The sequence below is a fragment of the Rhinolophus hipposideros genome (assembly GCF_964194185.1).
Source record: "Rhinolophus hipposideros genome assembly, chromosome: 10".
In the NCBI taxonomy this organism is placed as follows: Eukaryota; Metazoa; Chordata; class Mammalia; order Chiroptera; family Rhinolophidae; genus Rhinolophus; species Rhinolophus hipposideros.
The window spans coordinates 84,660,963-84,673,453 of NC_138056.1; the positions used below are offsets into that span (position 1 = coordinate 84,660,963).

Sequence of the window (12,491 nt, forward strand, 5' to 3'; positions counted from 1 at the left end):
TGGGCGCTGCGGTGCGGGGGGCGGCGGTTGAGGTGGGGGTGGCTGGAGGGGCCGGGAGGGTGCGGGCGGGGGTCCCGGCCTCGGAGTGCGGCGGGGCGGCCGCGGGGGTGCGGTGCCGCAGGGCGAGCTGCGCGAGGCTGCTGCGGGCGGGAGCGGGCCCCGTGGCGAGTCCCCTGGTGCACGGCGGCCGTGCGCCGCCGGCGCTGCGTCCCCCTTTGTCCCCTTGGCGTCCGCCCCCCGTTCGCCCCCGCCGTCGCCAGCTGGCCGGGGGTCGCGACCGGATTGCGGTGTGGGGATTCCCGAGCGCCTTCGACGTCGCGCCGCGCGCTGCTTGGGCTGTGGCGCGGAGGGGGCCGTGTGACCCTGCCCCGCGTGACGGTCGCGTTGCTGGGCCCCGAGGACCCCTGGCCGCGCGCTCGGTGACGGGGTGTCTGCCCTCGACGGAGCAGCCGTAGCGATCGGGGCCCACCTTCTCCCGGGAGCTGTGTGCGGCGGGGAAACTGAGGCACGGGCCTCCGGCCTGTCACTCAGTGTGGACGCGGCCCCGTGTGCTGGCGGCTGGGCAGGGCTGGACCCGCGACGCCGTCACGCTGGAGACGGGGTTTAAACTGGCCCGTCACACCCCTCCGCATGTCTGTGTGTGTGTGCGCGTGTGAGTGTGTGCGCGTGTGAGTGTGTGCGCGCGTGAGTGTGTGCGCGCGTGAGTGTGTGCGCGCGTGAGTGTGTGTGCGTGTGAGTGTGCGTGTGAGTGTGCGTGTGAGTGTGCGTGCGTGTGAGTGTGCGTGCGTGTGAGTGTGCGTGTGAGTGTGAGTGAGTGTGTGCGTGTGTGCGTGTGTGCGTGTGTGTGTGCGTGTGAGTGTGCGTGCGTGTGAGTGTGCGTGTGAGTGTGAGTGAGTGTGTGCGTGTGAGTGTGTGTGTGCGTGTGTGTGCGTGTGAGTGTGTGTGCGTGTGAGTGAGTGTGCGTGCGTGTGCGTGTGAGTGAGTGTGTGCGTGTGAGTGTGCGTGCGTGTGAGTGTGAGTGAGTGTGTGCGTGTGAGTGTGTGTGCGTGTGTGCGTGTGTGCGCGTGTGAGTGTGTGTGCGTGTGAGTGAGTGTGCGTGCGTGTGCGTGTGAGTGAGTGTGTGCGTGAGTGTGTGTGCGTGTGAGTGTGCGTGCGTGCGCATTTACACACCCCCTTCCCGTCACCGCCGCCGCAGAAAGCCGGCAGCGACCTGAGACAGCCGTCCGCCTCGGCCCCTGGCCCCGCTGCGCCTGCCTTGCGGCCCTGCTCAGGCGGCGTCGCGGGACCCTGACCCCGCAGCCCGCACCCCGCACCCCGCACCCCGCGGTGGTGGTGGCGACCCGGTGCTTCCCCGGGGGCGGTGGGGACGCGGCGGGGGGGAAAGACGCCGCGTTTCTCTCTCACAGCCCTCCCCAAAACCTCTCTTAAATTAGTGGAGAACGCTTTTACTGTAACGCCCACGAAATGATTTAAAGCCACAAGCTGTTGCTATTGGGCCAAAAGATGCCTCCTGTGTCAGTGGTGTTAGGCCGTCCGGAGCTCGCAGACTAGGGCTGCCGCCTTCGATGGACGGTGCTTTGCCAAAGTGAGACAGCGTTGCCTAGACAGGTGCTTACGTAAATATAAGTAAGTGTGTAAATGCAGCGATTCCTGAGGATTCGTGTCCGCACGGACCCACTGCTGCAATGGCGCTTCTAATTAATACCCTACTATGTAAAACACGCTTCTAAATGTTTGCTCCCGGAGCTCAACTTTGTATTTCTTTCCTGGAACAACCCTGTTGTGTGCACGTTCTGACGGGGAAAGATACATTTGTTTTAAAAACTTGAACCTTGTCGCCTGTAATTTGTTTGTGAATACGCAGAGCACGATGGCGGCGTCTGAGGTGGCTGGCGTGGTGCCCAGCGCCCCCAACCCTCCGGAGTCCTCTTCCAGTCCATGTGCTTCCAAACCAGACGGAGTTGTCCTGGACGGTCTAAGGTAACGCGTGCGCTCGTGCCTGAAGGTGGGAAGGTGGTGTTTGGGCAAAGGGCTCTGCAGCTGGGCTTCCTCTGCGAGTGTAGCGGTTCTTTCCTCCTTTGGCTCTAGTGGCAGGGCACTGCATGAAACTTTTTAAGGGTAAGGACTGTCGGATCCGTATTTGTATTTCCGGGACCTAACACAGCACCTGACACTCAGCACACGTGCTAAATATTTGTCCAATAAGTAGATTAGAACACGGGGCGTCAAACTCATCCAAAAACGCAAATGTTTCCCCACTCTGCTGTACATGGATTGTGTGTTCATTTAACTACACGTTTATATATTTTATGTGTATGTCTATATACATGTGAGTCTATGTTCCATACATCTACACATAGGTACATATACACAGATATACACGTGTGTTCCTATTTCTATATCTGTATCTATCTATAGATAAGTAGTAACTTTGTTAATATGGCTTACTGCTTTATGTATATATTTTGCCTTGCATTTAAACTCAGGGCAGGAATTATGATCACCCAACCTTGCATGTTACAGTGCTTGACACGTTATGTACAATGTTGTACTACATTGATTATGGATTCTACCTCACACCCAATACAATAGGTAATACTATACTAACAGCTTTCTACGTATTAACACATACAGTCCTCACAACAATCCCAGTAAGTTGGTGCTAATATTATTCCCATTTACAGGTGAGGAAACTGAGACAAAGAGGTTAGTAACTTGCCCAAGGATATCAAGCTATGTTGGAGTCAGGGTTTCAACCCAGACTTGTCTGACTCCAGAGTACTTAGTAAATATTTGTTTAAAAGAAGAAATTTGTTAGTGAATGCTTAATGGGGAAAGTGTTAAGTAAGCCTAACCATAAACTTGGATCTTCATTTTACAAATATTAATAAAATCAGCCACACACTACTAGTAATAATAGTAATACCAGCTAAGATGCATTGAACGTTTACTATGTGCCATCTGCATAGTACTGCATCTGCGTTATCTCATAGAATCCACAATAATCCTATTAGGTAGGTAGTTTTATTATTTCTGTTTTGTAAATGAAATTAGGTAACTTGCCCATTGTGAAACAACTAGTAAGGAGCAGAGTCAGGATTCATATCTAGGTACTATATATGCCCAAATTTGTAATTAAGTGTCGCCCCACCTCTCAATTAACTCCCAATAAGGTATCATCTTAACGTAAAGATTTTCATATCATCAGATGCTCTCTTAGTTGTTACATTTTGAATAGCAAGTACTGTTGAAACCCCAGTCAGTGCTAGTTTGGGGTGCTTAATCAGTTGACAAAATCAGTTAAAAAAATAAAGAAATTTAACACAGATTTAGTCGTTATTTCTGGGTGAAATACTTACACAGTTGTGAAAGTTGGATGTCATTGTAGATAAGTTTTAAAGATCTCTTTAGAAGCCAATATGTTGAGTCTCTGTGATAAACAATAAAACAACTATTCTAGTGTTGTACATAAGTGTCCTTGTCTGGGGTAAAATTTCTACTGACAGCTTCAATTTTGGATTCAAAATTGTACTTCAGACAACTTAAGAAGTGAAGGTGCTATGCTCTGGAAAACTGTTGCACCTAAAAAGTGGTTCTGGTCAAAGATCTGTATCATGAGTTTATGTGAAAATTATTTTTGTGAAACATGAGAGTGGAATAAAATATTTCTACATTAATGTCGTATTAAAATATTATGTGTAACTAAATGAATACATGTAACAAATGAAGTATTCTTCCATTAGGCTATTTCCTGTGCACCCCTAAAGTTATTCAGATTGGCCTTAAACATTTTGTAGATTTTCAGAGTTACTTATGTGTGGTCATTTACTACAGACTATCTCCAGAACCCAGGTTCTTAACTACTAAGCTATATTCCCCGCATGTGGCATAACTATCACTGGATAGACACTAAGTTCCTTTTCATTCTGATAATTTAGGGGGTTTGTATAGTCTCCTTTTGTTCTGTTAGTGGTTACATTAAAAGTATTACACGTCTAATTCTCTTTAAGATTGGGTGAAGACAGAAACTTTTTAACTTATGTTTTGATAGCTCCAAAGACCCTGCACAGAAGCACAAGAACTCACCTCTGTCCAGTGTAAGTAGCCAAACGATAACCAAGGAGAATAACAGAAATGTCCATTTGGAACAGCCAGAGCAGAATCCTGGTTCATCAGCAGGTGACACGTCAGCAGCGCACCGGGCGGTCTTAGGAGAAAACTTGATAGCCACAGCCCTTTGTCTTTCTGGCAGTGGGTCTCAGTCTGATTTGAAGGACGTGGCCAACACAGCAGGAGAGGAGGGGGACACGTGCCTTCGGGAGAGCCTCCATCCTGTCACTCGGTCTCTTAAGGCAGGGTGCCATACAAAGCAGCTTGTCTCCGGGAATTGTTCTGAAGAGAAATCCCCACAAGCCTCCGTCCTAAAGGAAGGTAGCAGGGACACAGGCTTGGATTTCCGACCTGTAGTACCTCCAGCAAATGGGGTTGAAGGAGTCAGAGTGGATCAGGATGATGATCAGGATAGCTCTTCCCTGAAGCTTTCTCAGAACATTGCTGTACAGGTCAAGTATCAAGTTTCTACTATTAACATGGAATTGGGGCTTTTTCTGTTTTTTTGTTTTGTTTTGTTTTTGTTTTTGTTTTTTTATGAGGGTAGGAGACGTATTCCTGGTTGGTGGAGAACTACTCTGTCTCGTTTTTTTACTGGCAGTTGTCATACTATTTCCCTACAATGCAATGCGATTATAGTGCAATTCCAGTGTTCAATAAATAATAAAGGCAGGAGCCATTGTCTGATTGTGGCGACTAGGAACTTTATGATCTACATATAATCTCTCACTGAGTAATTGATGAGTGTAGGTCATTAGCATTCATATTTCCCATCTTTGTCCTTGCAGGAGGAATCCTTGTTAATTCTCAGACATACGTCTTAAGAAGTACAGTGTATTCTGCTTTCTAGTGAGGTGTGCTTTGTTGTAGGAGGAAGGATGGGCACCATAGGTTGTAGGGGCAAAAATCTTATCTCAGACTTGAGGCTGTCTCTCCATCAATTCTTGGGTCTTGTCCAGGTTATTCAGGTGGGATAAATGCTCACCGAGTATGGATGTCAGTGTCCTTTTGCTAGAACAATAGCACTTCTCTTGCTATGAAGCTAATAATTTAGCTTCTTAGGTATTGGTGGCAGATTTCTAGGTGAAAGTATGAGAATAATTCTCCCTTTTAAAATGTCACTGAACAGTTCTGAATATAATTGTTTCTTTCTTTGTAGACTGACTTTAAGACAGCTGATTCAGAGGTAAACACAGATCAAGATATTGAAAAGAATCTGGTAAGTATTTAAACTGTCATTGTTGATATAGGAAGCCATTAATGGAGAAAATCTAGAGTTGTATTTCAGTTGGAAAGGTGCAGGAACCTCCTTTATAAAATTCCTGACAGATAGTCAGCTATCTAGAGATGGAAAGCTTACTACTCACAAAGCAGCCTATTGCATTTTTAAAAATAGCTCTTATTGTTAGATCTTATTCTGAGGTGAGGACAGGATCCCTAAAACTTGTAGTTATAGTTCTCTCTGTGTAGAGTAAATCTAAATCCTCTTACTTGTTAGCCTTACATATATTTGCAGTTTTTTTTTCCTGCCTTTTCCTCACTTCTGAAGTCTGGACCTTTCCAGGTGAAATATCCCCAGATGTTTTTAACGTTCTTTTCTTCATAAGATATGTTTTCAGTCTTTTCATCATTGTGGTTACCTTTTCACCTAGACATGTTCCATCTTATCAATGTTTCTTCGAAAATGTGATCCTAAGAATTAAATGTAATAATCCAGGTAGAGTATAATTAATTCACAATACAACGGGACTCTCATTCTCTCTCATTCTAGACACTATTTCTTAAGTTGGCTTCTTTGGCAGTCATCACGCTGTTGAACGTTCACTCGTACTCCATCAAGTCTTTCTCTCATTGTTGTTTACTTGTATCTTCCCATTTTATTCCTAGGTAATTGGTTTTTAAAATTTAGAGAACTTCACATTTATCTTTGTTAAACTGTTCCCCTTGATCTATCCCTGACATTTTGTGGAAAAACTTCTACCCCTTAAACATATGGTTGTCTAAATGTATATTTTTTAAGAGGAAGGATAATGCTGGGAAAGGACCCCTTGGATCAAGAATGGTCTTTAGGGTAAGATGTGCTGAGTGGAAAAAAGAGGAAAAGTGCTTGTAGCAACCAGATAAGAAAGTGAATATTTGGGGGATGGGGAGGGGGAGAAGAAAATGAATATATAGAACACATGGAAGAAATTGAGGGGCAGGTGGAAAGAAGTAAGTTATTGGAGTACATTAATCAAATGAGGCCAATAAAACTTTTTTAAGTATAGAGTAGCAACTCAGGAGTTAACAACAGACAGGTAAACAGAACCTAGAGATGAGAGACCTGATGGAGCTGTGTTTGGTAGAAGAGAACCTCCAGGCAAGGGGGGGAAGTCATCTTTTTTCTTTAGCACTTACACTAAGCACTTTACATAGACTATTTTTGTCCCCATAGTTGTAAGGTGGGCTTCAGATGACTAGCAATTGAAAGGGCCAATGAAGAAGTTATAACTACAGTTTAGTATCAGTCTGAAGCAGGGTGGAAACTGGTAAGTGATTGGGTCAAAAGAGACCGAGGGTTGTTTTTTGTTTGGCGGTATTCTTTTGAGTGGTGTTGTGGCCCACAATCTTTTAAAAAGGCAGTGGAACTAAAGCAGGTGTTAAGCTTAGTGGCAGTATAAGCAACTTGGTTCCTGTTTTATTTGCTACCTTTTTCATGCATTTGTGATAATTGCCCATTGCCTGCATTTCAAATTGTGACTCCTTGTTCTTGGAAATTAGACACTGATAAAACCACGTAACAATGCTTTGGCTTGTTAAGATGAGATGAACTGAATAAGGTAATTTACTTTTTGTCTTTAAATCATCTCTTTGTACTAGTAGTATGTACCTTAATTAAGGCTTCTTTTCATGAAACTAGTGTTTTTTCCCCCATCCTGTTTTTGTCGAACGATGCATCATGAGCAGAGAAGGTACCATATGAAAGTAAAGGGAAAGAACTATGATTAAAAAAGAAAAGAATCCTCTAATCTATTAATTTCATTTATTGGTTCTTAACCTTTAACTTTTCTTGGGTTAAGGTCCTCTTTCAGAATCTTTTGAAAACTTTGAATTCTCATCTCAAAAATCTTACACACACACACACACACACACACACACACACACACCCTAATTTTAGAGCGTTCAAAGATCTCTGAGGCCAGTTCATAGACCCCAGTTTCATAATTCCTGAAAAGATGTGATACTGAGAAGTCATCTTGGGGAGCCATAATCACATTTCAGTACATGCGTTAAGGACTAGCTCAGCCCAAAGCTAAAGTCCCATCTTGAGAGTTTTTTGAAAAATTATTATTTGATAAGGTTTTCCACATTCACATCTAAAAACTTCTTTTCTTTGAAAATAGTTGTCTTTTAATAAACACATTCAATTTAATGTTCTCAGTTTAAATATTACATGGATTACTTTATACCAAATGTGTTTTAAATCGATCCTCTTTAAGTTTTAGTGTCCCTTTGAAAGGTAACCATTGTTTTGCTCGATTTACTGAAATGAGAGAGGCAGAGCTAAACTGTGGTCCTTACTTCTACTGCCTACTTTTTATGAGAGAGAGCTTGCCGATTTGCCCAATCTGAATCACAAGTTTTCCAGACCTCTTTGTGGATCTGTCAGTTTTCAGAGCTAATGACCAATAAAAAATCTAATTTCTGGATGCATTTTGATAGATAATCTGTTCTTTGTTTTTGCCCATTCTTCTTTCTCTTAATGGATGATAAAATGCCTCCTTCCTCTTACTTCCTAGAGCAGAGATTGGCAAAATCTTTTTCTTACAGGTCAGATAATAAATATCTTAGGCTTTGTGGGCTATGTGGACTCTGCCGTTATAGTGTGAAAAACGCCTGTAAGCCATTGGTTATGGCTGTGTTCCTACAGAACTTTTATTTATAAAAACAGGCGATGGCTGGAATTGGCCAACAGTCCATAGGTTGCCAACCCCCACCTTAGAGCAGTATTGTGCAATAGAACTTCCTGTAATAATGGAAGTGTTCCATGTCTGCGCTGTCCAATATGGCAGCCACTAGTCTCATGTAGCTACTGAGCATTTGGAATGTGGCTAGGTGACTGAGGGGCTGGGTTTTTAAATTTCCTTATTTTAATTAGTTTAAGCCTACATAGCCACTTGTGGCTAGTAGCTACAGAATTGGACATTGCATCCATAGAGAGCTCTCTGTACATTGCCTTGCACAGACACTTGGTGAATGTTTCTTGCCATTCAACTGGAGAATTACACTTTTGTTCTGTTGTTACCAATAGGATAAAATGATGACAGAGAGAACCCTATTGAAGGAACGTTACCAGGAGGTCCTGGACAAGCAGAGACAAGTGGAGAATCAGCTCCAAGTGCAATTGAAGCAACTTCAGCAAAGGAGAGAAGAAGAAATGAAGAATCACCAGGTATTCTGCTTATGTTAAAATTGACAATAAGTAAAGCTACAATCCCTAATCAAACTTTAATTTTGTTTCTAAATTAATAGAAATTGAAAAGCAGTGTTTAAGTTTTTTTTTTTTTTTTTTTTTTTTTAGCAAAAGGCGATGAAGGATTTATTTTATTATTATAATTATTATTATTTTTAATTTATTTATTGGGGTGACAATTGTTAATGAAATTACATAATTTCAGGTGTACAATTCCGTATTACATCATCAATAAATCCCATTGTGTGTTCACCACCCAGAGTCAGTTCTCCTTCCATCACCATATATTTGATCCCCCTTACCCTCATCTCCCTCCCCCAGTATTTAAGTTTTTAATGGTTATAGTAGAATTTTAAGGATAAAAAGAATCTCTGAGAGCATCTTGTTCAAACTGTCACTTCTATTTTAGTTCAGAGAGAAAAGGATTATTTAGTTTGTTGATATAATTGTCTACCTAGGAAATCATTTGATTAAGCTCTTATATCACATTATATTAAAAAATATAATCCTAGGTAGATTAAAAATCTACATATAAAACTGCAAAATATTTTAAACTAGAAGAAAATTTGGGAGAATATTTATAAAGCCTCAAGTTGCAAGAGATCATTCTAAGCTAGGGAGGAAACCCAGAAGCTATAAGAAATTTAACCAATTTAATTACATATAATTAAAAACTTTTGATAAGGCAAATGATGCAAAAAACAGTAAAAAAGATCAATGTTAGACGAAGAGGAAATATTTGTAATGCATCTGAGATAGGGTTTAGTATTCATGGCATGCCAAGATTCCTATAAATTCATGGTAAAAGTTAATTTAGAGAAAAACCAGGGAAGATTATTGTATATTAGTTCCCTCCTGCTGGTGTAACAAATTACCATGAATTTAGTGGCTTAACACACATTTTTTGAAAAATAAATTAAAAAATAAAACTGTGTTTTAAGTAAAAACAAAACAAAACAAAACAAAAACCAACAACTCAAATTTATTATCTTACAGTTTTGTAGATCAGAAGTCCAGCATGAGTGTCACTGGGTGAAAATCAAGGTATTGGCAGGGTTGTATTCCTTTCTGTGGGCTCTAGGGGAGAATCTCTGCATTTCCAGCTTCTAGAGGCTGCTTGCATGCATTCCTTGACTTGTGGCCCCCTTCTCCATCTTCAAAGTCAGCAACATGGCATCTCTGACCATTCTTCCCTAATTATATCTTCCCTTGATCACAAATGGGATAGGTTCTCCATTTTTAAAGACCCATGTTGTGGTTAGCTTGGTCCCACCCAGATAATTCAGGATTATCTTCCCAGCTCAAGAGCCTTACCTTGATCACATGTGCAAAGTCTCTTTTCCTGTGGAAGGTAACAGATTCACAGGTTCCAGGGTTTAGAATGTGGACATATTTGGTGGGGTGAGGGGCTATTATTTTGTATACAACAGTTATAAACTAATTCACAGATGAGGAAAAGCAAATGGGTAATAAATATAGGAAAAGAAGCTCAGCCTCATGAGTATTCATTCATTCAAAAAATATTTTTTGAGTTCCTAATGTAATTTCTGAAGATTTAGTGATAAACGAAGCATAGTCTCTGCTTTCATTGAATGTTTTTCTAGTTGGAGGAGACAGTGAAAACAGTAAAGAATGGAAGTTAGGGAAAGGCTCATTATAATTATTAGATGCCATTTCTCCCTCTCCCCCAGGAGATTGGCAAAAATGACATAAGTTGTTAAGGGTGAGGAAAAAATTTGCTCTTTTCAGACATTGGTAGGAGTTTGAATTGTTACGACCTTTTTAGAAAAGTTATTAGGAATTGTCAGTTAAAATTTAAAATGTGTATGTACCGTGATCTAGCAGTTTCATTATTAAGAGTCTATTCTACAGAAATAAGTTTTTGTATGAAAGTATAGACATCTAGAGTGTTTATTACAGTATTTATAATTACAAAAAAACTGGAATCAACCTAATGGGCTCTTAACAGAATGGTTGGGTAAATTGGATATATACATGTCATGTTGTGCAGCTATTTTGGAGTTAGATCTATACTTATTGACAATATGCTCATGTCAAGTGAAAAAAGCAGGATAGAGAAGAATGTATATATAATGACCTCATTTAAAAAAGACGAAAAAGCAATGAAATACATAAGTATACATGTATTTGTTTGAGAATGGAAAAAGATGTGCAAAGTACAAAACAGTTAACACATGGATTACTTTATGGATGGAATTGGTATGAATTAGGGAGTGACTTAACTTTATCACTTTTTATTATTTGACTTCTTACTATGAAATATATATAGTTAAATAATAAAAAAAGAACAAAAAATAACCTCACACATTATAAAGTAGAACCATAACAAAACAAAGCAAGACCATATTTGTTGGAAGTAGCAAACTCCCACCCTGTGCAAGAATGCCTTCCTCAGCATTCTTGACAGGTGTTCATTCAGCCTTTATTTGAACACCAGTAATGGAGAGCTTATTGCTTCACAGGCAGTAAATTCCATTTTTGAACAGTTGTGATTATTAGAAATTCTTTCTCCTGTTGAATTGAAATCTGCTTTATTGTAAGTTTCTTCCTTACATCTAAATACTAGCTTTTGGAGCTACTCATCAACCAGATTCTTTCAATTCAATTTGAACTTACTAAACTCAGTATGTGAATTTGTGATCGTTGAAAATAACCTTCAGACCAAAAGAACTAATTTATTTCCGTTTTTATTTGTGTGTAACTGTAATTGTGTGGGACACAGGAGATATTGAAGGCTATCCAGGATGTAACAATAAAACGAGAAGAAACAAAGAAGAAGATAGAGAAAGAAAAGAAGGAGTTTTTGCAGAAGGAGCAAGATCTGAAAGCTGAAATTGAGAAACTTTGTGAGAAAGGCAGAAGGTAAATGATGCTGTTAAGAGTAAGAGCCCTCTGTATATGTGTATGTGCGTAAGTCCTGTTTGTGTTTCTAGCTTCTTTCAGTCTAATTTTTATTTGTAAAGCAGCGCACAAATAGAAGTCCTCCAGTGATTTTAGCTTTTTAGCACCCTATGTTAAATTTAATGAAGGAGATTTCAGAGAGTCATTAATACCTTGAAATAATAGCAGCTAATTGTTGGGGCCCAAGTTTGATCAAGATTTTGATATGCATCTAACATCTATTTTCCTAGCTTTGTAACCCGAGTTTCTTTAAAGTTCAGGCTATGAGAATACTTTTTTTTTTTGAGAATACTTTTATTATAATTATGCTGTTAAGTACCAAAAGCAAGTTTCAAACAGTAACATGGTAAGCTGTTTGGAAAGAATTATTTAGTAGATCTGTGTCCTCTTCTGGATACTGTAGCAAGAACACGGCGGGCATAGAAATCAATCATATTTTTCAGTTTCCAAGTTTCTTAATCTGAGCAGTTTGGAAATCAAAATAACTATGAATACTGTGATGATTTAATTTAAATTCTACTAAAGCACCTTTTTATCAAGAAAATCTTGGCTTGCTAATGTGTCAGAGAGCTAAGTGAAAAAAAGTAACAAGATATTTTCTGAATCATTTTCCAAGTATGAAAGGGGAGAACTGTGAAAGGCAACTTGAGAAAGAATGAGAGGTGGCCTAAAGACCAATCAGTTGTTCTGTTGAGAATCTAGTGATAATATTTCAGCCGTCCCTGATGATCCACATGCTAGCATTTATGAAGAGCGTACTAGGAGCAAAACACTATACAGTAGGCTTTGTTATTCATTAAGACAGCTACCACCACTGCCACCCAACAACATGGCCTCTGCTATTGTCTTCACAGTCTGTGTGGGGAAGATGAAGCATAGACAGGTACATGTAAACAACTTAGCAGCAGGTATCTTAAAGAGCAGAAGTTCGGAAGGTGAGTCTGTAATTTTGTTCTAAGCTCCATGAAAGATTTCCTCTGGATGTGCGCATTGTACACTCTACACA

General features: G+C 40.8%; 1 protein-coding gene across 9 annotated transcripts in view; it reads left to right on the forward strand.

The window, feature by feature from the left end:
• Nucleotides 1-12,491, forward strand: part of RNF214 (ring finger protein 214) — a gene marked incomplete at its 5' end in the record, with an annotated part of 33,873 nt that overhangs the window by 333 nt on the left and 21,049 nt on the right. For 3 of the 9 annotated variants that reach the window (XR_013994224.1, XR_013994225.1, XM_081063134.1), the window contains 5 exons: nucleotides 1,865-1,980; nucleotides 4,052-4,562; nucleotides 5,270-5,329; nucleotides 8,402-8,542; nucleotides 11,307-11,446. Coding sequence is in view for 7 of the 9 variants with exons in the window: in XM_081063134.1 (XP_080919260.1) it covers nucleotides 1,865-1,980; nucleotides 4,052-4,562; nucleotides 5,270-5,329; nucleotides 8,402-8,542; nucleotides 11,307-11,446 (968 nt within the window). Of the gene's footprint in view, nucleotides 1-82; nucleotides 1,981-4,051; nucleotides 4,563-5,269; nucleotides 5,330-8,401; nucleotides 8,543-9,559; nucleotides 9,608-11,306; nucleotides 11,447-12,491 lie in introns of those variants that run through there. The other 6 variants (XM_081063137.1, XM_081063138.1, XM_081063136.1 and 3 more) reach the window with 6 other exon arrangements.